We start from the raw sequence: 27485 nt of genomic DNA, 5'->3' as shown, positions 1-27485 counted from the left end.
AGTCAATTATATAAATTAATTCAAAACCAACAGGAAATTACTCTAGTGGTGCTTATGGTTTTCAATGGCTGTCAGTGCATATTCAGGTTTCTTACACCGTGTGAGCAAAGACCCTCTCTCCTGGTCCAATTTGTCCAATTGCATTTTTTAACCGTGTAAAAAGGAGAACATTGTACAAAATATGCTCAGTTCTTGATTTTTCCAGTGCGTTCGTTCGTTCATTCATTCATTCATTCATTCATTCATTCACTTAACCTTTTCAACCTTTTTCTTTTCATGCCAAAGAGATCACAGAGGAGTGACCCTCATATACAATAACACTAAGTTACAAAAACAAAGAATAGAAAAGAAAAAATAAGCAGCCACAGAGGTAACAGCAAAGAAAAAAGCAGTTCCACAATTAGTTAATAAAAAGTCGTTGAAACTTTCTGATTAGACAGATAATTTGAAAGATAAAACAGAATAACTATAATGTAAGATAAAATGCAGCCATTTAGGGGCCCTAAAACTTGATGTTCAAGGTGGATAATTTGATAAGTAAAGGTAATTATAATGTAAAATGAATTACAGTTGTTTAAAAGTAGCACAGCTTTGCAATGAGGGGAGAACATTTTATAGATAAATTAGATAATTGATTAATTATAAAAATGCACAGTACACTTTGGTTATTCAAAAACAGTAACAAATAGAGATAATGAAGTTTAAGATAATTATTCTAAGTGTATTGATTTTAAAGATGTACTGTATTACATTCCATAAGGTGTGCTAAAATTAAAAGACCTAACTCATGTCTCAATTCTAATTGTCCATATTTCACTTTGTGATGTCACATATATTTTACAATAGATGTGTTTGGTGATCCAAATGCTTGTGGCACCATCATGACTCACATGTCTTTATCTGTTTCATGTTCTAATTGACTGTGTGCTGATAGAATGGATAAAATAATAGATAAAAACTCAATGTAACTGATGATAGTGAGAGTCTTTTGAGGTTTTTGAGGAAGGTTTTCTTCATAGATAAAAGATGATGAATAAAAATAAAAAAGGTTATCAGCATGTTTTCATCATGGCTTTAAAAGAACCAGGCAATACTCCGACGACTTCCTTTTTTTTTTTTTTATTACAAACAGTTCTTTTATTGCATACCTTATCACCTTTTTTACTGTACTGACACTATCATATCCACAATCATGTATTATCTCCCTGCTGTGACTTCACTTGATGTATTATTGAGTTTGCGATAGTAGCTCTTCATTTCCATCTCTGTAATGAAGAGAAAAAATGCTACTCCAGGATAAAGGGCCACATAGAGAATAATAGAACTGTTGTTGCAATAACCTTGAAAAACCTTTTATGTCGTCACCCTCTGCTTTACATACTAGTGATGCACAGGTCATGTTTTTTTAATACCCACACCCACCCAATCCGTTATGAGAGCCAAGCCACCCGTTAAGACATGTGCTAATCAACAACCCTGACCCAGTCCGACCTGCAAAAAAAATGATGCACCTTATAAGCAGACTGATGAGCAGACTAAAAGAAGAGGGTATGCTCAATGGTGAGAAGGTCCTCTGAGCACTCGTCTACAATAGATTAAAGTACTGAAACCACTTACTTAGGGGAGAAATTAAAGTGAACTATTGCACACATTATGTCTTTGTATGTTTTTGCCGTAAATTATTAATCTCTTAGGCCAACCCTGAACACTGCTTTTGTCATTGACCCGCCTGCCCGCACCTTTGATATTTTCTGGTAAAGCTGACCCAAACCGGCCTCACCCATAGGTGTGTTTCCGGGTCCCTGTAGGTTACATGTCGACTCATGCATCACTAGTACATACAGCCACTTAAAGCTACTCCCCCACATATAATCTTTTCCTGAATCTTGATTTGAGCATAAAGATAATAGGATTCTCTTGCTATTGTCTATCTCTACTGTTTTCTTTTTTTTTAATTATAAATGTATTTTTTCTACATTCCATTCTGCTGATGTTATCTCAAACTTTTGGGGCGTGACTATGATATTGATTGAATAAAGGCTACCAAAACACATTGCTAATCTGGGCACCACCTCTGCACAGTCCACCATTGTTTTCAGAATGAATAACAATGTGTAGAATCTTGTTCATGTAAAGCTGCTTCTGTTCTTTATTTCAGGGATCTCTGCTGGTTTACGTCTACATGCGTCAGAGCATCATGGACTGTGTGCTCGTCCCCCTGGTGCTCTTCTGTCGCAGCCTGAGAGTCCCATACACTGTTTGTCCATTCCAGATTTACAGCCACTCCCTAAGGTGCAGTAATACGCACACAAACCCACATAAAAGCTGCCAGGCAAGTTGCACCAAGATAACAAGTATATAGTATATATACTTACGTACAGAACATACAGTATCACCCCGACTAATAATGCAGTGATCCTTGTGGTGGTAAATGAGATGCTGCATTTATTGCTTTTATTCACAACATCATATTTAGACCACGCAATTAAATTTTGATTACAGTGTGAAGATGCCTTATCACTCAGAGTTTCTTAAACTAAACTAATTCTGTCTCAGTTACAGGATCCTCTATTTATCCTACAGGTCAATCCTGCAGAAGGTAGGTGTGGTCCTCCTGCCATCTTCTGCACTGACTGAGAAGGATGCTAAAATGGACAGTCTGTACTTACCTGTCATGACATCTGTAAGTCCAGCATATCTTTCAGTGATTCTGGTTTAAGATGCAGTAGGATATGGTAATATTTGTGATGATTACAATATGAGGATTTGAATAAGATTAAACTCAGTGATGAACACCCATAAACAAAATTCTGCTTTTCCCATGGGGCCCTTCCATTCTTTATTGTTCTCATAAGACAAAGACTGTGTTCAGATTGCAGGTCAATTAGATTTGTTTCTCAAAATCAGATCGGAACGACTGAATGTCTACACCATTTTTTGTAAGTGATCAAATTAGATTTTAAAATTATTTGAGTCACATTTCAAACCATCTCCGATGTGGATCCGATTTGCAAACGCATTTCATGTTTTATTCTGTCCTGGCTTCCCAAAATCAATCTGGATACAATCTTGGTATGGCAGAAAAGAGTCTACATCCATGTCGGCAGCTTAAAGAGCTAACCTCAGAATGCTAATGACAATGCTAAAATGCTGTGTTTAGCAGGTATAATGTTTACCATCTTCACCATGTTAGTTTAGCTTGATAATATACTCAGTCCTACAAAGTACAGCTGGAAATAATGGAAATTGCTTTTTGTTTGTTAGTTTTGCAGGAATTTGCTCATCAACTAAAGTTGCGGATAATTATTTAGATTTTTAGCCTGATCATAGCAGGAAAAAAATCTTGGCATTTAAAGTTATTTCAGTTCATCTTGAGGGGAACATGAATGACTCTTCATGGCGATCCATGCAATGGTTGTTGAGATATTTTTTCTCAAAACAAAATGCCAATTAAATGGTAGTGATAGATTAAAAAGTTTAAGAATCTCGAACATCTGCACTGGATAGTTCAGATATTTAATTCTGAAACAATGTAGTTAACTGACCAGACAGCTGACCAGTATCATGGTCAGTTGAAGATGCACTTGGAGAACCTACTTGAAGCCTGCTTTTAGCCACTATCGTCAACTGGAAGATGAACTTTCTGTTTCAACTTTTTCTTCTCCACCCCAATTAATTATTAATAAATGTACTTGAATGACACCCCTCTGGTACAGAAATCCCTCCCTTTTTGTAAAGCTCCCTCTGGAACCAAGGAAGGCTTTCAACAACTGTTTTCACATGTGCAATTATCCCTTGCAACAGTCAAAAGCTAATTCATGTTTCATGTACCCTTTTCTCAGAGTCACAAACCATGAAAACACACTCTTGGTACAAACCATTCCAGCCTGACAATTTGAGCACTTCCTCATTAGCTGCGTATGTGAACCCCAAAAATAGTCTGTTTACTGGTAGATGGGAGTGAAGCACAAGGGCACGTTTTAGAAAATTGTTGCTAATGCATTTTCCTAAAAAAAATAAAAAATAAATAGATAGAGGGTAATTATATGAAATTGCAGGGTCAGCAAAAGATAACTGCCCTTGTAATTTGGCTGTTTAGTGTATATGCTCTTCAATTCAATCATACTCGCATTCACACACTTTCCATTGCACTTCATGGTGGAGTGTTATCACAGTCAGCTTCTCGGTCATAATAAGACCTGTCTTTTCATCCTCTCCCTCATTCCCCTGCCTCATCCTACTTTCTATTCACTCTCAAAAATTACCAAAGGACTTGAGCTTTGCTACAGAGATTGCAGCTCTGGAGTTGGCTTGAGTGACAAAGCAATGAGGAGAAGGCAGAGAGACGAGAAGAATAGTGGTTATATTGATTGTGTGAGCTTGGCAGGTCTGAGCAGGTTGTTTCTGTTTTTATACAGAAGATAATTTGTGTTTTTTGTTTGGTTATTTTGGAGATTTCTGTGGTCTGTATTATTGGCTTTCTGCTCTCTCCTTTCTTTCATCTTGCAAGCTTTACTGGAGAAGTCTTCTTTGTCTAATGCGAGTTCCTACTTTCAAGATTTATTTTCAGTGATCACTACCTGTTTATCATTAATATCTTGATGTCTTAGCACAGGAGCTAAGGGAGTGCTTTGTGTCAGTTTGCCTAAAGATGTATTTCATTTGGAGGAGTTACTTGCTCTATTAAGATCAATATTGTGCTATTCAGCTCGATAAAACAGCACAGTCTGACATTAATCTACAGGACTACAGCCACAGTGGAACATAAACACGTTGTTTATGAGTGACGCAGTGAGTAGTTTGTTTTTTTCATTTGCCATTTTCATGTCAGTAAGCATATTGGCTGTGCGTGAGAGAGCAGGCTTGTTTATTGGTTGTATTTCAATGTTAATAGACCTTTATTGTTTATTGAGTGTGGCCCTGCTTAGCTGCTGTTCAATGGTAATTGAATTTCCCTTGTCTGTATGGGGTAAACAGTACTTGGGGCAAGGGAAGTGTCTCTGAATGTCATGAGGTGTCTCCCACAGCATCGTTTTATTTCTGCTCTTTGTTCTGCCTGCTTCCTGCAGTTTGACTTCTCATCCCTCTGCTGCCTCCAAGGGAGGTTTTGCTATGCTTTTTATATATTTTAGATATGCATGGCAGGAATTATGTTAATTGCTCCCCCAAAGCCAGGACTCTTCAGACCTTTTGACTCTGCCACCTTTCTCTCTCCTTCTTCCTCAGCTGGTACGTGAGCTGCTACATGAAGGCCAGGCCATAAGTGTTGGTGTGTCAGCGGAGTCTGGCCAAGGTTGCCAGTGGCTGGCTTGCATCAGACAGCTCATGAAAGAGGGATCTGTCCCCGATGTCACTCTGGTGCCTGTGGGCATCTCTTACGACTGTGTGCCCAAGACCAACATACAGGTGGATGTGTGTAAATGCCCACTTGCAAGCTCACACAGACACTACCTAATAAGAACTATCTGTAATGTCCTCAGGAGAAGGTGATCAGGTTTGGTTTACAGCAGAGGTTTTAAAGCTGTGAAAAGTGCCTCCCCAGGAGGTTGCAGAAAAGGAGGCAGAAATGCTGCAGTTAGGTGAAAGGGCCAGGTGCATGTCGATGTTCTGAAAACAATAGGAAGTTAATTGATGTATTTTGGACGGCTGGTCTGGCCCGCTTATCACACATTCAACAGTATGAGCAGAGGCTGACACACAGTTTATGGAGGAAATTAAGATAGGCTATAACCCTTAGCACCCAATTAAGCTAACTCTTCAGAGCCACAACTCAAATCTAAACAGGCAGATGTGATGTATATGTTTTTAGACGGATGAGGATCCAGGCATATGATTACATCCAGTGCCCTTATTACCTCCTGTAAATCTCCTTAGAAATCACAGAAAGTATAGGCCCCATATTGTCCCAGAAATTGCAAGTCATCACGTTCATCACCACTGCCACAGGTTAGTTTGTTTGAGTTGTACTTTATTTTTTAAAAGGGTTCTTTTGGATGTAAACTAAAATGTTCAAATGATCCAGAGTACACCTATGACAGTCTTGTTTCACAACTTGCTCTTTAATTTCTCAGTGGCCAGCATGGTTGATTACTTGAGATATGCATTCGATTTTTCCAAAGCACATCGATTGCTATTAGTCTCCATTAGTCTTGTCCTTTGTTATCTGCACTTTGAGACGATACTGGAGAGTGGGTGTTTCTACATGATAATTGGCGTAATAAGGTCCTCGCCTCATCAGTTTATTCTGTCATTCACACAGTGCACACATCGCACTGTACACACACTTCCACTGCTCATACATGCACTCAAAGACCGGCTATTTATCTAAGTGCTCATCGTAGCTCCTGCTCATTAGAAGTATCGGTGCTGTAATGACCATCCCAAAGGCAAGGCAAGGCCTCATTATTGTGTGTGTGTGTGTGTGTGTGTGTGTGTGTGTGTGTGTGTGTGTGTGTGTGTGTGTGTGTGTGTGTTTTACATATCCTTACAGGTTGGCTTAAGCTCTGTGTTGCAGTGGCTGTGGTCCCTTTTTTGGAGGAGACCAGGAGGAAGTGTGAGGATCCACATCGCTCAGCCCTTTTCTTTAAAGGTGCACAGCAGAAAGACCTGCTTCTCAGTTAGAGAAGAGGTTCCCTTCCCCTATCACCTCATCATAGGTTATACACTTGGGAATGAGATGTGAGCATTCTAACCAAAACATTTTGCTCCCTGATGATTTCATGAAGTATCACTTTGAGCTTACCCCTCTGTTTTTCTTGTTCCTTCAAGACTCATGTCCACATAATGTTTCTTTTACATTACCTTGAAGTGCTTGTGCAGTGAAATAAATAAATGCAGCATGTAGGCAAACCTACAAAGGCCCATGCCTGTCAGAACATTGACCCTTATAATTTCCAGCAACTGGGTAATTTAAAGCTCCAGCAGGCAACGAGAATTGCAGTTCACCATATATTAAACAGTTTGTGATTACAACCTACCGCTCAATGTTAATGAAAGAGTGCTTTTTCTAAATCCAAAAATATTAAACCCACAGTTCAATAGGAATGAATAAGTCTTCTCACCCCCTTTTCGGGATCCTGACATCAACAAAAGAATAAGTAGTTAAAAGTTTGGCACCACAGGTGGTCAACTAAAATAACTCGGAGTGTCAGTGTGTTGCTGTCAGCTCCAGGGAATTGCCAGTCTGGGGGGTTTGATGATGGGTCTATGGCATACAGACTTTTTTGGCTTGATTGTCTTGGTTTGAGCTCTGGCAAAGACATTTTCAAGCTGATTGGCGGACTGTGAGATGCAGGCATGTGTTTAGGGTGTATGTGGGACACAGGCATGTATTAAAGACATCGAATACTACACTATAGTGACACAGGGCTGACTACACAGCTCACACCAAGCTTACATGCACTCATTACATTTAACCCCACTGATTTACAGGTTAGGTTGGATAGGCGAAGAATAAGGCTTGTCATGAATCATACTGACCTTGAGGGCTCCTGTGAATGTGTTTTGAAACCTGGTCTTAGTACTGACATACAGGGTCAATGTTTGTCATTTGCTTTTCAGCTGCATGTTAAAGAGGAATCACAGTATTATGTTTACTATACTGAATATTTAATGCCATAACAGTTTGAATGCCATGAGTAAGGCTATATGAATGGGAACTTTTTATCCAATTGACAGAGGGAGGATAGCTTGCATCAGCGCTCTAGTCACTCGTAGGCTGCTGTGGGGCCATTAAGCTGACAAACGTAGTTTAAAAGTTTCAGGCATGTATTGGTTTTTGCCAAAGTTAGCTAAACCAGAACCAGCTTTTGCTCCCAATTATGGAGCACAGTTATTCTGTTCAGGAACAGGAGAACACCTCTCACTATGACTGAAATTAATTTGAGAGAACCACTAACAGCAGCCTCCAAAATTACAAGAAAGTGAAATCATCTTCTCTTTAAAAAGTTTAGAAAACAGGGCCCGTATTCACAAAGACTTTTATCTCAACGTTAGGAGTACTCCTAAATCGGACTAAAACTTTTTTATGTAGGAGTTGTTTCTTAAAAGTAATTCACAAAGCCACTGAGACCTACTTTTAGTTATGAAAACATTGAACTCCTAAACTAGAAGTAACTCTCTGTTGCTATGGATGACGTCATTTTATAAGGACGCACTTAGAAGCGGTGACAACGGTGATTGGTTGTTGAGTGACAGGGCAGCCCATCGAAAAGTCAGTTGGGTTACGCAATGCATGAAGTGAAAATAAGGAAGTTGCCTACAAGCCCATGACAAAGCCTATGAAAAGATATTGGATAAAGAAATGTATTTATGAGGAGAATTAATTGCCCCCCCCCCAAACAAAAACGCTTCGGACAAAAATGAGAAATTAGAAGATTGCGATGAAAAACGTGATCTTAATCCTGTGTGAATCTACCATGTCCTTAATTTGTAAAGTAAAAATTCCACTGCAAATTACCTATCATATTTCACCAAACACAGAGGTCATGTGATAATATTAGTCCCGTGCAAATCGGCATCTCTGTGATTTGGGGTCATTTTTTGTTTTTCTTAAGGTTTTTTGTGTATTCCACACCTTTTTTCTGCCTTTTTCCCGGTCGAGAATTATGGAGGCTGCGTTGGGAATTATGAATGAAAGTTTTGACAGCATTTTGGGTGCAAATTCAGGAGGCTCATAAGAAGAGCGAAATCTCGAAAGATGATAAGATGGATTACATGCATGGCAGCATGCGGTAAGGACAATTTTTCCATCTTTCAACAGGCTCACCAGTTATTAGGCTATATTAAAAATATCCATATCTAACCGTTGTGCTGCTCCAACGAGGGCTCCGGTGCGATCGACCCCGGGGGATAATATCAGTAAATTCGAGTTAAAACACAGACTTAGCTTATCCTGTGTGAATGCGCCGCACGAAACACAGTGGTGGGGTAATTTCTAAATCACTTGAGGTCCCCAGGTAATACTAGTCTAGTGCGAAGAGCTGCATTTTCCCCATAGCCAAATACTGGAGTGTTGCCAAACATTTTAACTGGCGTTATTCGATTGTTTCAGTTGGCTGGGGACGTTATTGCGTCCCTCACCAACTCAACCACAACTTCAGTCCCTTAACGGTCCATCCAATATCGTTTTAATAATTCCATGTCATTTAGCGTCTCCAAAACATTCGGCTGTGACCAGGTCTTGGCGAGTTAGGAGTCCTCTGGACTACTTCTAAGGTCTCCCAGACTTAGGTGCTACTTTTAGGCTTAAAATGTTTTGTGAATAACTCTTATTTTCAAAAATTAGGAGTCCTAAAGTTACAACTGACACGCCTATTATTTTTAGGAGTTGCTCCTAAATTCGCCTGTTGGGAGCTACTTTTAGCCTTAAGATTCTTTGTGAATACGGGCCCAGAACAGTATGACCTTAATGAAGGTAGGATTCAGTGCAGGGCAGCATTAGCTTGACCGTCGTGTATCTATTAAATAGGCTCCTAAGTGGAGTTGGAAGTTATCATGGAGATAATAATAGAGGAATGGGCTGCAGCAATAATGGTTGGAATTAAAAGTTAAAAAAAAAAATTTAATCTCTGCTTGATATACCAGAGCATAAATATTAGATGATTTAGAGATACTACAAGGGCATGAGTGCACCTACATTTTTGTCTGTCTGTGTGTGTAGGAGATGTGCGAGTCAGGGAGGTGCAGAGTAGATGAATGGCTCCCTCTACAGGACCTGTTGCTGCCTGTTATCCTCCACAACAGGTAATCCAACCACCTGTGTACAAACCTGCTTGCACGAGTGAGCATTTTATACTGTATGTGAACAAACCACAATGGGGTTTGGATTTGGATTTGGATTGTGTTTTATTTAACATCTGTGAAATTGAAAAGTTACTTTCTCTTAAACTTTGAAGATAAACTCTTCTCTAAACCTTGAATCTGGCACAGATACGATGTGAGCTCTGATGATTTTTCATCCTCTTAGACTCGGTCCAATTACCATCAACATTACACAGTCTGCCAGTGAAAAAGATAACAGAAAGAAAATAACATCCTCGCTCAATCTCTGCTTGGCTGTTGACGAGCAAAGTGGCTTCTCCCCTCATATATTTTATTCTTCTGAGAGAGCGGATGCAGAAAAAAAACTCAGCATGAGTTAAAGAGATGGGAAGTGAATGATGAAAAGAGGTAGAGAGGGATAGCTAAATTGGATTGTTATCAGCATGTGAGCAGTTTTAGTTCTTTGTGCATGTCTACATCATTAACATCCTCTGGTACTTAACATTGCATCTCTGCCTTGCTTCCTCACTCTGTTGTTCCCAAGCTGCTGAAGTTTCGGCTTGTGAAGGCTCTTTTTTTTGTTTTCATGTATAAGAAATGCAGCAGATGTGAGAGCTGCCATAATTAAAAGTCCTCACTGACAAACACTTATTTTCAAGAGATCACAGTTCATTTATTCTTGTTTGAGATGAACAGTGTCTCTTTCTGTAGGACTTAGTCGTTAAAATTATTATATCTCTCACACACATGCAATGCTAAGACGCTTGAAAACACACTCATATCACTTTAGCATACCATCAGATAAGCAGCTCATGAAATGTACTAGACACACATTTTTTGGGTGATATAGCTGCTTTTGCATCCGCTAAAGTGCCTCAGTCTACAATTATTGTGTAGTCATCCACTGAACTCACTTAATGACCATTAAGATTTCACTGGAAATACAGCTAATTTCAAGCCACTGATGTCGTATTAAGCATGAATCGATAATAACTGAAAAATTGCATGTAATATAATAAAATGAAGTTGTTCAGTTTTTTTCAGCTGGAGCAAGTAACGCTTAAATTGGGATTCACATGATTTGTTATGCAACTCCCTTGGACAATGAATGCAATTTACTGCAACACATTCTGATGGCTTAAGGCCAAGAGTGGATCTCTTCTTGAAGTTTACCAACTCTCAGTTCTGCAACTTTACGACGAACAACTCACTGTGGCTGCTCTGACACAGGGTTAAAAGAGTGGACAGCAAACATTGAGGCTGATATCAATGAAATATAATTGTGCTGCACCATTTCCTGTGAATCACTTGTGCATTTGATGAAAACTTGAATCCGGCACAGGACCCCACCACTAACATTAAAAACTACGTTATAGAGATGTTATTCATCCATCCATATAGAATGCTGCAAGGACGATGCTAGCCTGAAAGGTAGCATCGCCTTGGTTCCCTCTACTAAAAACCATGAGGCTTTTGTTTGGATTTCATTTGATTATTGAAGAAATTAAGTTCTGTGGCTTACACAAGTCTATGATACTTCACATGCGAATAACAGTGATTTTTGAGGCATAAATGCCAGGAGTAAAAAAGCTAATGTTAGACTTCATGTGGTTGCATGTCCAAAACGTTATCACCTATAAGCATCTTACACGCAATATTACACACACTTTGCTATAAATTGGTCAAACTTCAAGCTGTAAAGTTAGAATTAGAATAGTTTGCAACTATAGTCTGCCTGGAAAGACAGACTAGTGAGTAGATGAGCATCCATGTTCAGCATGATGGCGTTAAATTTCCCTGACAATCTCTGTTGTCTCATTTAGCCACTTTCTAGTAACTGCCTTTTTTGAGACACTTTAATATTCAAACGTGGGATGGTTACTGAGGCGGTATTTTGTGTCGTGGAGAAAAATGTACCACAGACATTATTTCAGGCTTTTAACTGAAAACCCATTCAAAAAAACAATTCGAGATGAGGCAACTGGAAGTGCAGAAAATGCTAACTTATGTCTGTGTTCTAGGACTCATTCCTGCGGCACTTTATTAGCTGTGCTTGCTCATCCTTGAGTTTTGTGTGGGTCTGGAGCCAAGTGAGACGTAATCAGTCAATGTAAATACATTAAATGGGTATTGCAGAAAGAATCTCAAACAGACCTAGTATTAAAATGGGGATTTGATTTCATGAAAATCTTGAGGAAATATAAGTCAGTTGAGACAACCTGAAAGAAACACTTCTGTAGATCATCCTGACATCCTTCTTTCCTCATCTCACATTGTCTTTTAAGAGCTGAGAGTGTGTTTGGGCGGAGGAGGATGTCGTGGCTCCTGCCTTCTTCTCATTATGCATCCGAACTCAAAGAGCCGAATACAGAGAGAGACCTCAGCATCGCCATCACTCTCCACCTCATCTTCTGTGGGTCCAGGATTATGTACCCCTGCTGAATCATAAATCTTTCTTAATGTTATGCAAATTGTTCTGCATTATCTCTGTAAAGTGAGTGTGTGTGTTTGTGTGTACTTCTAGCTGTGACCTCCTGCATGGCTGTGATGTGCACCAGCTTGGTGTCCAGTCTTTTGCTGTACCGACACCGCAAGGCAAGTGCACCATACCTGTGTTTGTGTGTTTGCTGAGCAATTTTCCCCTTGGTTAAAGTTTCCCCACTGTTAAAATCCACCCCTGCCTCTCCAAGGATCCGTCAATACGCCAGGAGTCTCATAAACAGAATTGGTTTCCGTGCTAGTTTATTAGAGTGTGACAGTGATTTTCTGAGTCATACCCACCAGTCTCTAACTAACGTCACCAGATGGTTAATGCTCACGTCTGATTTCGGAGCTAAACTTCTTCATCTTTCTCCTTCGCAGGGTGTGAGTACTTCTCTCCTCTGTCGTGATGTGGCCTGGCTCACGGATGAAGTCTTGTTCAGGAACAGAGATGTTGGATTTGGGGGTAGTTTAGTGGAGGTTGTCCACTATTCCCTCTCTCAGCTCGCCCCTCATCTCATCATGGCTGCAGCGCCGTCTAGGTTGGTTTTCTGCCTGTCAAAATAAAAATAAAAACACTGATAAGCTCTATACAGCAAAACTCTGTTGCTTATCAAAAATCCAATTTCCCTTTCAGTGAAACCTCTGTGTCCATTTCTGCCCTTTCCTCCTGTTGGTCTATGTTTCTCTCCTTCTAGGAAGGACCCTTTTATTATCCCTCGTCCTTCTTTCACTGCCACACTTCATCTCACCCTCCAGGCCCAGATTGTCACACACGCCTTCATTTCGGAAGCTGTTGGTGGTGAGTGACGTTGCCTGCATGTATTTTGTGTAGCTGACAAAAATGCTGCCTATAACATTTAAGCCTAAATATCATTTTGAGACCTTGTGTTCTACAGGCACCTTATTTTTCGTGGGAGGCCTTGGCTGTGGCTCTGACTGTTGGCATGTCAGTGTAGAAAATCATTTTGACACGTGACATTTTAAGTACTGAATATTCTGCGTGTTTAAGACCGGCCAAGCTTTGAGCAGTTTCAGTGTGCTGTACATGCAGCAGCAGAGTTTTTTCCACTAAACAAAAAAAAAAAAGAAGTGATATGAGGACAGGTCACCAATGGCAGTGTACTGTGGTTCTTCTTCTGACAGTTTTTGTATGTTATGCCTCATGATGTCCAGTGTCTACTGAAGTTATGCTAACCAGCTTGCCCAGCCCATCCTGTCTTACATTAGCACTTTGCACAATCAAGAAGCGATATTGCTATAGCTGGCAGATATATGTCAGTTGTTAGTAAAATAAATAAAGAAAAGAAACTCATAAAATGTCAAGAAAAGCTGACATTTTTTCAATGTGCAGAAAGACATAACTGTACGCCTTCTGAATTCAAGTTTCTCGCCTTTACCGAACTAAGAGGTGCTTAATTGCCTTGTTAACTTGTCATAGAATACACTTTATTCAGATTTGCACAGTCTATGTCTTGGCACAATCACTACTGGTTTGGTTGAAATGTATCGTCAATTCACAGAGTAAGATGTGAAAATATTCCAACATTACAGGCCATTTTCACTCGTTGCTGATGTCCAGCACTTTCTCTCCTCTCTTGCTACTCTTCTGTCCCCACCTCTCGTGGCTTCTTGGAAGCTTGCCCCAGTCAAGGATAGCTAGCAAAGAGCAGCACTTAATTAATAAAAAATAATAATAATACATTAAAATAAAATAATTTGATTTATCTTTTTTACAGTTTTAGTGGAAGATGAGACAATAGCAGTTTGCAGTACATGTTCCATAGGAGTTCTGAGAGGAGTGAAAATGCCTGCAAGTTTTAACACAACAAATCTTAGTCTAGCCCAGTGGAGTATTAGGTCATCCATCTTTGATCACTACATCTTAGCCTTACTCAGCCCTAGGTATGCATGTTATAGACTTCTTATCAAAATACAAAATTCTAAAAGATAAAATGCATGAACTTCACAGGAGTACAGCCTTTGATGTCCTTTCTTTGATCCATGATGTTAATTAAAATGTAATCAATACAGTCCTGCATGATAAATATTTAGGAATTTATTTGAATAGTAAATTGTTGAAGTTGAACACCTCACTGAGAAAAAATCACTAATTGTATTACACTAGGAGAAAGCTTGTTTCTCCTTATAAGAGCAGAAATAATATCATATGTACATATAGTGGATTATAGAGATGTCTTTTGTGCTCAGACTACACTAAACAATCGGGCGCCATTTATCACATTGCCATTCAATTCAACAGCTAATTGCAGTCACCATGGAGCACATTAACTCATGCACACTATATAAGTGATGTTTTATTTAGTCTGTGTGTGTGCGCGCACACACACACACAGGCTGAATACACCTGGCTGAATACACCTGTATTTGTGATAAACACTCCAGTTTATAAGGGACACCCAGCTAAAACTGATTCAGTCTAAAACAACAGTCAAGTCAGTGCTGCAGGGAATCCTTCTTTCATTTTCCTTCAAAACAACCTGAACTGAACATTACAGCACTCATGTGTAGGAATTATTGGCCGTTGACAGGTTCCCTGCTGCAGAGTCCCTGAGGAAGACAGACAGTAGTAGCATTACAGTAGTACATGTAGCATCTAAAGAAAGTACATGCTGTTCATGTTTTGTAACTGTGCCATTTGCCAACAGTGTCAGATTTGTGTGGATGATATTAAAAACGGGCCATTTTTCAATCAAAGAATTCTAAAATATTCTAAAATAGAAATAGAGTAGTTGTTTCAAACCATACAAAAGAATTAAGCAAGTAGCAATGAAATATGTCTCCACAATCTGGGAACAAGTAGACCACAACTCAATTCAGTCTTGATGGAGTCTCTTCTGGCCACTTGTGCCACTTTTAGCAACCCCCCAGCGTCTCTCCTTTAATGGCAAAAAACACCTCACTGTGACACTCTTGCTGTACATGCAGAGCCTTCATGTCACTCGCATGCAACAAATTCTGTGTGTTTAAAACCCTGAAATCAGGGTAGATTTTGTTAGATCAGGCAGCCTTCCCTTGTAGATTTGTCAGGGAACTCTTTGGTGTCATGCATCAAAAAAGCTGTAGCTGATTGTGTCTGAGTTCATTCGCCTTGATACTTAACATCCCACATCCTTTAATGTGGCCATTGCAAATAGGCTTGCACATGGTAGCATGAAACCCTCAACATGCAAGTACAGCCCTGCAAACTATTTTTTAAGTTTGATTTCATGATAATAGGAGTATTTTAAGGCATCTCTTCTCAGCAGCCACTTAGAGTCCTGGATACTTCAGAATATCGGCATACCATCACAGAATTCTAGCAGTTTCATCCATATCAGACAGTTCTGCACCTTGCTCTTATTAGATTACTCATTAATCAGTGCAGAGAGGGAATACTCTAGATGTAACCAGGTAGAAAGTGTTATAATGTTCTAAAGGTCAAAGGTGGTTGATGGACAAGACAGACTTTCATGTGTCAGCCCTTCGTAACAGACTTCCAGTCAACGTTCATGTTCTTATTAACCCTTCCCAGTATGTTTTCCAAACTTTTTCAAAATCTCCCTTTCTGTCTGCAGTCACTGCGCCTGTCAGCTCCAGCATGGAAAACATTGGCACTGAACATAAGTTTTTTGCAGAATCGCCCAATTTTGGGATGTTCGGCTATAAGGTTCGGAACAGCAAAATGTGATTGAGTAAAATATGGTGATCATCTGGTGGCAGAAAGCCTAGATCCCAAATCCTCATGAAAGTCTTCTATCAGCTCATCCATGAGCTGTGAGCCTCTACTTTGTTTGTAGATCCCATGATCACGGCAGACTGCGGTGAAGCCGTAGATACGCTACTGTAGCTCCTTTTTAGCATTATTGATTGACGTAAAAATAGTGTTTTGAAGAGCAGGAAGGTACTTTGACTGTGTGATTCATTATTGCTGCTTGATGTCTTTTGTTTCTATACAAAGTGAAGCTATTGGGCAGAGGGCTACGAGCTGCAACCTCAGAAGTAGATTAATACATGGCTGCTAACCGTAACTTGTAAAAAAAAGTCTATGGAGCATATGGTAATCCCCACTTTATGGACACTTTACCACCAGCCTCCATAATGTTTATTGGGTTTATCTTCCTGTTGGTAAGGCACTAGTTTAGGGACATGAACATCTGGATGTCGAGACTTTCCCACCAGCACATGAAAGCAGCAAAATAGGTAGTCCAAATAAAGAGAAAACACTATTAAAAATTAATGAAATCCTAAATCCTTCTTATCAAAATCTCATCAACTGGCCCAATTACTAAAGACTGTCCAGTGTCCAAACATTTGGATATATTTTGGTAAGATGCAAACCTGCGTACTATGGATCAGACCAGTTTTCTCACTGTGTGTGCATCAATAGTTGGAGCAAATGATCAAATGTTGGTGCTTTTGTTCTTAGCGTGTGCGGTGTCGGCCATGCTATGCGAGGTGGCCAACAGTGGCATCGGCAGCAGGGTGAGGACTGGCAGCGTGGACGGGGAGGAGGTGACAAGTGACATGGAGTTCGATGTGGTGCTCTGCCAGTCTGAGCTGACTGAGAAAGCCCTGCAGCTCTGCCATCTCCTGCCTCCAGGCTTTATGACAGTGAGTTTGAATTCATATCACACGCGCACACACACACACACAACCCAGTGTGTCTCATTCAATGGATGTTTAATGGAGCTGAACAGCCATTCATCCTGCTCTGCTGCCTCTATCTCTGGCAGAGAGCTTTCAAATTGTGTGTGTGTGTGTTTGTCCTGTGTATCTGTGTGTGGATGTGTATGTACCTGCTTCATCAGAGTGACTTTAAGAGCCCCAAATCAGAGCCAGAAATGCTGCTTCTTTCTCTGTTTGTTCACCTTTGATTTCAGCAGCTGCTCTTTCTTGTCTCCTCTGCTTGCAGCTATGTTTTCTCACCCCATTCCTCACACAAGAAATATCACTCCTGCTCTCATCCACCTGCCAGCCATCTTTTATTCTTGTCCTCTGATCTCTGCTACATCTCTACTATACACCTTATGCTCTGTGTCAGCTGTCTGCTTAGATATGTGATGGGCTGAAGCTGTTTGTGCCTCTAACATTTTTTCACCAGTGAGCTTACCCATTTGCTTACCCCTCTGTCTCTCTCCCATTCTGTCTTTCTCACTATCTCTGTCTCCCTCACCAGCCCTGTCAGTCATCCCAGAGTTTTGCCCTGGATGCAATTGACTGTCTGGTCCGCTGTGGCATCCTGATTATGGAAGAAGTAAGATAAATCTATATTATTTTTTCAATTATTAAAACATCTTAAATATCTTGTTTGCATTTTATCTACAAATACCTCTAATTTTAAACATATCTTATACTCTCTACTCTAAATTCTCTGTTACCTGTATGGTCTGGTATTGGTCTTAACAGCAAACTTATTTGAAAATGTCTAACCCTATTGTATTATATGGAACCATATTTTTCTTTGATAAATGACCTAAAAAATTATTCACTCATCAAAATTGTTGCCAATTGTCCTTTAATTAATCCGTCCACTAATCATTTAAGCCCTGCTTTATTTTGATTTCCTAATCACCATCTACACTGGTAAATCCTCAGTTCCATGTTTTATTTGTGGTACTTTACACATATTTTGACAAACTAAAAGTATGAACTGCATTTCCCATAGCCACTTGCATAACAAAGCAAAAGTGTTTCATAAAGTCTGTTTATAATGATTTTATTATTGTAATTACAGTTTTTAGAATTCAAATGTGGTCTGAAAGGTTGACTGAAACATGAATGAATGACAACATTGCTCTGTAACTGCTGAATGCGTTGATAAGTATGTATATGATAAAATGTCAGTGTTGTGTTCACAGTTTCTGCCTTGTCAAAAGATCAGGAGAATAATTGGAACCAAATAACGAGGACAAACAGAGTCGATCAATAAAACAGAGTAACCATTAACTGACAATGATACAAGCTCAGTGGAGACAATCAAAGACGGGCAGATATTGACGCAGACAATGATCCTGATGTTACAGAGAGGTAATAAGGTGTATACATAGATGTTTAATTTCTCCTGGTTGGAATTTGATGTTTCCAGTGTGCTGTGTAAAATCAAGTCTTAGACTTGATCTTGATTGGTTTTGCAATGAAAATCATCACATAGTAAATAAAATATGCACACAAGACTCAAACTGTTTAAGACTTTAAGTCACACATGGCCTTACCAGACAAAAGGAGTTACAGTCAGACATGCTGCTGTCTGTCCTGCCTTCTATCCTATGTAGATTCCCAGGGACGTTCCCACCTGTGATTTCTGGAAGAGGGAGGAAACTCTGACCTGGACCACCTCTGATGACCCTTATCACAGTGACTCAGACCGCGAGGACGAGGAACTGCGATCCTACAAGGTACACAAGAGCACTGCTAGAGGTTATGTATGAAGGGGGAAATGATCCATACTTGCACGACTCACAAATGATGGCGCTCCAGGTGACTGGCTACAGGGCACGTACAGAAATGCTAAAAACACCACATGAAACAGAACTTTGAAGTAAGTTAATCTCCATTACAAAAGCACCTACACAGTTGAGTCACGTAACTTGAATGGCAATTAGCTATATGTGCCAGCTTTTAAAGAGGCCTTACTGTCATGGCTGTTACATGTTTTTTTTTTTCAAAGCAACACAAGCTAACCAACAAAGCTTACCAACTTCCCAAAGGGACCAAACAGCTCGAGCTTCAAGTGCAGGTGCATCTGTTACAAACACTACAAAGTGACTTTTAAATGACAGCCTCAAGAGTCATGAAGTACATGTAGAATTTAAATTGCTTATTGATAGATCATCAACATCATTCGTATGTTTGCACGTTATGCACGTTTTTCACATCACGTAGATTCAAAGGTAAACTGAACAGCCTTCATTTAACCATAATGTTGACACTCATTGTTCTTATCAAAACATTGCATGGCTGATGCTGCAATCCATTGAAAGCTTGGAGCCGGCAGTCCCAACTTCCAGTCTTTCCCAATGCATCTGCTCAGCAAAACAGGCATGCCGCCGAAAACAGATGTTGATGTAATGTTAAAAAACAACTATAGCAGCTGATTTTAACAGATTGAGGCACTTACGAAGGGAGGAGTAGGATCATACCGCTTGCTTGCAAAGACTTCTATCAAGCATTATTCAACTCAAATGGAAATGACAACTGCAAAGTTGTATTTACGGAAACTTTCACAAAATAAATATTGCATAAAGTAAAAAAGTGGTGAAAAGATAAAAGGTAATTGTTCACTATGTGCACCAATTGGGAAGTACAGTGGGATCCTGGGAGTAGTTTTTATAGTCAAACCACCATCACTCCAGATAAAAATCTATCTGACTCAGGCAGAAATGTTCACAGACAAGATAATGTTTTAACGTTTTATATTTAGTTATGTTTTTTCAGTCTCTGATGAGTCATCTGTTGAAGGGTTAGGGTTGTTGTTTAGACATTTTAATGTAGAAATATTAAATTTTATGTCTCTAGCAGATGTGATGAGCGCAGTTCTTGCATTGGAAAACTTTTTAAAAGCGCTGAATTTATTGAGACCTTTATTGTTTAGAATCTGTGTTTTTATCAGTTTTAGGTTGTGAGCTGCAGTACTTTCAGTATAGTACACTTTGAACCCTACATAACCCGCATTAATGGTAATGAAACACTAGAGCTGCTTTGTGTTTCCACTGCGGACAATACCCTTAAATGGAGGCAACATAACAGAAGACTGCTGAAGAAGCAGGAAGTGAAATCCAACTTCAGAGTGCACAGGATGAGATAGTTATGGACGGTACTGAACTGTTCTTTTGGTACCATCCACAACTTTTGACCATGGAAACGCAAAAGTAACCGTTGCAAATTGTAAAAAACTGAACTAAACCAGACTTTTCAGTGGAAACATGTCTTTAATTAAGCCTGCAGTAGTTAAGACACGCATGGAAGTTGTTTTGTAGTCACCTGTTACATAAATTTGACATGATGTTCCAGTCTGAACTTAATGAAAAAGAGAACAATTATTATTAATGGAATGTTTTGGCCATCAAAATATCCGCCGGTAAACATCCATTTGAACAAACGGCAGGCTGTATATCCAGACAAACGTAAAAGCCTCAACTGGAATTAGAAGAAGATAAACACCCATCACCCCAGATTTATGTACATGTACTCTGTGCATGAAAACATGTAGTCCTACTAGAAAATGTTGGAGGATAGGCACACACTGACATTCAGTTCCACTTGATGTGGGCGGCAATTCAGAGACCTGGAAACCTTTTTTTTATTGTATTGACATTTTTGTGTTTTTATGTACATAGTAGATTGGTTTGGGATGAGTTGTGTTTTTTGTATTAGATTTGTTTGTGTGTACTGTGTAGCCTGCTTTTTATTAAAATGGATATTTGCCTGATGATGACCTTGAAGGTTCAACACTGAGTCATCACGCATTTTTGGGAATATTCAGTGTGTGGACAAATCTGTTTCGATTTCAACTTTAAAGAATACATCCAAAGACATTGCTATGCTTATAAATGCTTCAGTCAATTTGGTTTACCAGTCTAGTACGGCCACTTCACCTCCACACTGGTTTCAAATCCTCTCTCTGATTGATGGTTGTACACTAAGAAAGAATATTGTTAATACATCTTTACTTTATATAACTCTAATCATAAACTTTCTCCATCCACTGCTCACACTTTTCTTTTCCTGAGGCCCTCGCCTCTGCTGCCCTCAGTCCTTACACCTCCACACCAAACAATGAAAGAAATTCCCTTACCTCCTCCTCAATTCGCCTGCCAAAATTCACTTGGGTGGACCAGGTGGTCTCACAAAGCCAGCTGGCAGTAATACAATAATAATGTGTTTTGAGATGTAAGCGCTCATTTTTTTCGCCAGAATTTTAAGAAAACTAATTTTGTTCACTGATATGTAGAACTCTGGTTTTTTTCCAAAGGCGTCTTTTGTTTGTTTACCTCGACGATTCAAGCTGACAAGCAAAATATCTCCTCAGGTAGCAATGATGGTACACACTGAAATATAATTGAAAACCTGCAGCTTAAAAACTGATTTCTGCTATATTTTTGTTTTGTTTTGTTACTTCTCCAGCATGAACAGATTTATCTACTAGGCTGATGTTGCACTGTATAGTAGTCTCTATATCTTCACTTGCATATTCGTTTGGAGCCAATTTGTCTTTATTCATTACTGCTTTTTTTTCTTTTGTTTAATAGAGTTTTTACGCCTCATGCAGCTCAACTAAGGACAGTTGTTCTGACCGCTCTCTCTTTTCTCTCGGCCATGTTTGTTTTAAAATTTTACTGTGAACTGAGTGCTGCATATTCACAGAATGATTGAATTAACCCTGTGGTGCTAAATGGAGAGCGCTCAATGGAAAATTGGATGAACTTTAAAATGTCACACTGTATAATACATCACTTAATGTGTTTTATTAAGGCTGGGATTAAATGAAAAAATGCCTTTTAAACCCATTTGGATCAAATGGTCATATGCGGCCCCAAAAATCAATGTCTTTATATTCTTATATCATAAATCTATCATGTTTTTCTTTCTGGTAATCAAAAAATTATGTGTGCTAATGTAGCCTTGAACCAACCAAAATACATGGTACTTCAGTGTTTCTTCGACAACCCAAACCACTTCCGATCTGATCTTTTAAACACGTATATGGGCCCACTGGAATGGACGTCCTCTCTCTCTACCAGACGGATACTGCTATCCTGTTGGGGCCTCACCTACTTACATGCACACCTTTCATCATTTGAATCATATCATAACTCATAATGCCGTATCTGCTGCAGCCTGTCCAGTATGTTGTACTGGTATGATAATTCATCCCCCAAGAGACTTCACATTTCATTATGGCTTTGTTGTGTCCATGTAATGACCAAGGAATTCGAGACCAGCTGCACTGTACAATATAAACTTGCATATATTTACATATTACATGATTATAATGGCCCCATTCACATTGTTAAAGTATTTGTAAAGTGCTTTAATGAACCAAAGTTTCATGGCCTCCTTCATTTACCAGCATACATGAATGCAAAGCAAACAGATGAAAGTTTTCTTTAGTAAACATTGTCCAGTTGTTCCTAATACATTATATGGCCAAAGGTACAGTATGTGTGGGTCCCTATCCACATACTTTTATGTACTTCCATTAAGGAAAATCTACATTTCACTTTATATATTATTTTTGACAATAGAGAGCTTTCAGCATCTGGCAACAGTTTGTGGAAGACTCTTTCCTGTTTCACCATGACAGTTCCCACGTGCACAAATTCACAAATAAAATGATTTTCTGAGACTGGTGTGGAAGAACTAATCCAACAACTTTCAGAGGAATCTGAACCCCAAATCTGAGCCTGCCTCATCACCCCGCCCCAGTATCTAGCCTCAAAATCCCCTTGTGGCTGAATCGTGGCAAATCCTTGCAGACAGGTTCCAAAATCCTGTACAAAGCCTTACCTGAAGAGAGAGCAGATTATGGCCCACGGTTTAAAGGGAGATGTTCAACAATCACATCTGGGTGTGACATTCACATGTCCCTATACTTTTGGCCATGTTTTAAACAGACTTTTTGACAAATACTGTGTGACAGCTTTCTGATGACTGTATCGACCTGTAAAATCATGGCAATTACTCCCATCCTAATCAACCAAGCCTGATTACAAGATATCGGAAATCATTTCCCGTTAGATCAATTCATAGATATAAACAACATATAACTGTATCCTACAAGAAAAACTGTTAAAGAAGATATGGGAGGATTAAATTCGAATTAAAAGGAGAGTTTATATCCCCCTTTTCTGGTTGTACTGGTGTAGCTATTGTGGAATAAACTAATATAATTAGGTAAATAAAAAAGCAAGGTGCTCTAAAATCTTCTGAAGCCAGTCTGGTCCTCAGTGAAACTGACTAGAGTTTAAGGTGTTCTCAGTGTTGAGCCATTTTGCCTACCCCTTCTACCTACAATATACAGTGTGTGTGTTCGACATATCTGTTTGAGTTACATGAACATAAAAAGCACTGGGATTTAAACCTTGGACACCCACCCAAGTACACTGCTTGAGTAAGTGTTGCTTTCATAGTATCGTGCCTCTGCATCCTGCAGCAGTATTACTTTCTGAGGCCCATAGACCAACTGGATCACTGTAGCGGAAAATTCTCTTTTATCACTGCTCTTCCCTCATCCTCCCTCAATTCTGCCATATTTGACCTCTGATGGTCTCTGTGTACTTCTGCAGATAAGCCAGCCAAGTCAGTGTCCAGAGATGCTCTTCTTCCTCTGTAGTATGCTGGCGGGTCACCTGAGGGCGCTGTGCTGGACCACCACCGGACTGGACCTTCTGCACACACCTCTGCCAGGTATGTTACCTGTATGTTAAAGAGACAGTGTTGTCTGGAAATTTGGCAACACTCTCACTTCTTATTCATTTATTAATGATTAACATATAATTGATTGTTAAGGCAGCTGTCTATCCCCAAAAGAAATTGCTTAAAATATGCATCCCTATTTGATACAGATATAAAAAGAAAGGTATAGCGCATGTTCTTCTAAGCAAAGGACTAGGGCTAAGACCATAGTTTCATAGTCAGTTAAAGGGATAGTTCAGGTTTTTTGAAGTGGGGTCATATAAAGTACATATCTATAGTCGATCTGTTTCCTACCGTAATCACCGATCAGCACAGCCTCAGTTTGGAGAAGTAGAGGGCCACTCCAGCCCAGACGCTCAGCTTTGTACTGCAGTGAACGGGGTTCAGCAAAACAGCGAATTTAACCACCTAAAACAAGGCTCACCTAAAAAAATCTATATCAGGTCAAGTGTACATTGTATAGGTAAAATTCACCCCGCTTTACATCGCCGTCAGACCGCGCTTTCTTTTGGCACTACATTTTCTCAACGCATTAGCACAACTGGGCAACAGCTGATCTGCAAGCGGCGGCTGGACGAGAGGTTTACTTTCGATAAAAACGAAACTTAACTCTCCATATCCTTCCACGTAGCGCTCATGCGTAGGGATACGGGGGTTCTGCGGTTGAGAAAATGTAGTGCCAAAAGAAAGCGCGGTCTGACGGCGTTGTAAAGCGGTGTGAATTTTACCTATACAACGTACACTTGACCTGATATAGATTTTTTTTAGGTGAGCCTTGTTTTAGGTGGTTAATTTCGCTTTTTTGCTGGACCCCGTTCACTGCAGTACAAAGCTGAGCCTCTGGGCTGGAGCAGCTCTCTACTTCTCCAAACTGAGGCTGCACTGATCGGTGATTACAGTAGGAAACAGATTGACTATAGATATGTACTTTATATGACCCCACTTCAAAAAACCCGAACTATGCCTTTAATCTGTTAACTATTTTCTTGATGAATTGATTCATTGTTTGGTCAGCTAATATCAGAAAATGGTGCTAAACGTTTACCAGTATTTCCCAAAGCCCAAGATGATGATCCTCAAATGTCTTGTTTTGTCCACAAACCAAAAATATTCAGTTTACTGTCATAGAGGAGTAAAGAAACCAGTAAAAATTCGAGTTTAAAAAGCGTCTTTCTTCAAAAATTACTCAAACCGATTAGCCGTTTATCAAAGTAGTCAGCGATTAATTTATTGTTGAAAACAAATCAAATAAGCGTTGCAGTTCTCCAAAGAACCACTCACATTCTTGCCCCATTAAATCAAAATGATTGCTGACGGTGGTCTTCATGTCTCTGTTATTTATGCTTCACATTAAGCTGTTGAATCACCAACAAGTCGTGAATATTCAGTGTGACAGCATGTCACTGAACCGTGAAAACTCAATAAAGTCAAATCAGCTGACTGTCCTGACTTTTCTCCATTTTCACATTTTTACTGCTACAGAGGCAGAGTTTGTGGCTCAGATACACTCCCATCTGTGTGACACAGCAAATAAGAAGAAACAGCACTATGGTGAGCACAACATGACATCCCCTCCAAAAACACACACACATCCACACACAAAGATCCTCCATGTCTTTGTGTCATAACTTCAGTAGCTTGTCACCTTGCCTTTTCCCACTGATTCAGTCTGTGTTGTAACACGTCAGCGGAGAGCAGCAGCTCTCCTACTTCCATCACATGCTCTTTTTCTTAAAAAAAACATCAGACAATCAAAAACTACCCAAATGACATCCTTCACTAACGCTCAATATAAAATTTCTATCAATCCCACTGGTAATGGCTTTGTTCTGTTATCCTGACCTGGTTTTTCTATATTGGATGTCTGTCTGTTCCTGTGATTCATGTGTGCCTTTGTGCCGTATCTCACAGAGAGCTGCTCCGAGGAGGCTGCATATACTGCAGTTAGAACACTAATAGACCTGGGGGTGAGTGACAGCCTTTGTGTGTGTGTGTGTGTGTGTGTGTGTGTGTGCTTGTGTCTTTAAATCTGACTGTCTGCGGAGAATTCACTCCGACAAACTGCAACTCAGGACTGAAAGTTTAGACGCAGTCCAACTCCCAAAAAGTTTAGTTTTAACATAAATCTATTCCCATGTGAGCTCGAGTCTGATCTAAAAAGTGGTCAACTACTGGCAGCATTTGTCAAGTCTGGAGCTCAGTGTGAACGGGAATCCAACCTGATTTCGACGCAACAAGAAAGAAACTGAGCCTGACTTGAGCCAGCCATATCCAATCATGTTTAAGGTAGAAAAGTTTATCTTTAAAGAAAACTCTCTGGGTAAGACACAAGGGAATTACAATGGGAATTAGAAAAGATCCGTACAGGCAACACTTAACCATGCTGAAGTGATGTACAGTTTACAATTTGCTGTTTGAAAAGAAAAGCACCTTTTTCTTGTGGACCTAAAATCCTTTTATTGTTGTCTGTGACCACATTAGCTTTACCACCATTTAGGGCCTGCAGCGAACAACATTTTGTTTTTCTTTAGAAAAAAAAAACAGTCATCACAATTTCACAGCCTAAAGTGACGTCTTTAGATTGCTTCTTTTGTCCAACCAACAGTCCATAAATCAAAGAACAAAGGCAGAAAATCCTTACATTTAAGAAGCTGTGACAAGTGTTTGACATCAACTAATGAATAATCAAAATAGTTGACAATTCCTTTTTACTTTTAATGAACTAGGACATTAATCGCTTAATTGTTGCAGCTCTACCAATGTCATGTTTCAAACTGTGTTGAATGTCTTTTATTTTTTTAAAACTTTATAAATGAAATACACTTCATCAGCAAAAAATGAAACACAGCTGGGATCAGTGGTGAACTTTGTATATCACGTGTAGTAGGCTACTTCCATTTTATGCTACCATCCACACAGTCTTCAGAGCAGAGCAGCAGCTTCACTGCTCGTCTCTTTGTACCTGGGATGCATACAAGCATACACTGGAGTGTGGGTCACTTGTGTATTGGTAGTGTTTCAGGGCAAAACACACAATCACTGTAGCAACTTGTGTAAAACAGTAAAGTGTAACGCCTTTATTGCACTGGGCATGTCTCTGTAACCTCACATGTGCAACGCTGCTTTGTCCTCCACACAGCTTCATATCCCGCTACAGAGCATTATGCCTGCCTGATAATTGGCTGTGTTATGACTGTTGTGACACAGACATGTCTGGTAGAATTATGTAGGTTATGTGCTTTGGGTCATGTAAATATGTGTATGCCACAATTGAAACACAACCCATTGACAAGCCTGATGAAATCGAAATGTGTCTGTTCCTTCTAATATTTGTGAGCTTGACAACTTATTGTTATTTAACTAATAATGATTAACACACCAAGAATATGATCAGCTTGTGCATTTCTTATTGAACTATCCAGCAAATATGAGAGTTATAACAAACTAATAATTTAGGTGATAGATGTATTTTTTAACATTTGGTCAAAGCCGGGCTAGATAGCTTCATAATAACCATACTTTCATGATTAATCTTATTTACTCTTTGCATGAAAACAGATACATTTGTTCTCTAAAATATTGAACTATTTCTTTAAAGCAAGTTGAGCTAAGACTTTAGTGCAATGTAAGATTAGGTTTCTGAAGGCAGGGACAATGTTTTAGAGGTGACTTTGTTTTGAGGATTCCTGAGCGACACATTTTCCTTTCTTCCTTTGGGTTGTGAGGTGACCCGCTATGAAAACACTCCTCTCAGGCACAGTGAACCGAGGATTAAACAGAAACTTTGATGAGGCTGGATAAAGCCTTCATGTTTATCGTGATGG

The 27485-nt window shown here is 39.5% G+C and overlaps 1 protein-coding gene across 8 annotated transcripts in view; it reads left to right on the top strand.

Annotated features, from left to right (window-relative positions):
- Positions 1–27485, top strand: part of gpat2 (glycerol-3-phosphate acyltransferase 2, mitochondrial) — a 160806-nt gene that overhangs the window by 131806 nt on the left and 1515 nt on the right. For 4 of the 8 annotated variants that reach the window (XM_030417334.1, XM_030417340.1, XM_030417333.1 and 1 more), the window contains 15 exons: positions 2159–2292; positions 2557–2683; positions 5227–5412; positions 6491–6589; positions 9662–9744; positions 12048–12175; positions 12287–12357; positions 12625–12785; positions 12942–13045; positions 16673–16857; positions 17423–17500; positions 18519–18641; positions 23532–23652; positions 25144–25212; positions 25573–25628. In XM_030417334.1, coding sequence (XP_030273194.1) covers positions 2159–2292; positions 2557–2683; positions 5227–5412; positions 6491–6589; positions 9662–9744; positions 12048–12175; positions 12287–12357; positions 12625–12785; positions 12942–13045; positions 16673–16857; positions 17423–17500; positions 18519–18641; positions 23532–23652; positions 25144–25212; positions 25573–25628 — 1725 coding nt within the window. The remainder of the gene's footprint in view (positions 1–2158; positions 2293–2556; positions 2684–5226; positions 5413–6490; positions 6590–9661; positions 9745–12047; positions 12176–12286; positions 12358–12624; positions 12786–12941; positions 13046–16672; positions 16858–17422; positions 17501–18518; positions 18642–23531; positions 23653–25143; positions 25213–25572; positions 25629–27485) is intronic. The other 4 variants (XM_030417339.1, XM_030417338.1, XM_030417337.1 and 1 more) reach the window with 4 other exon arrangements.

Source organism: Sparus aurata, chromosome 5 (genome assembly GCF_900880675.1).
Source record: "Sparus aurata chromosome 5, fSpaAur1.1, whole genome shotgun sequence".
In the NCBI taxonomy this organism is placed as follows: Eukaryota; Metazoa; Chordata; class Actinopteri; order Spariformes; family Sparidae; genus Sparus; species Sparus aurata.
This window is presented reverse-complemented; position numbering and strand designations above follow the sequence as displayed.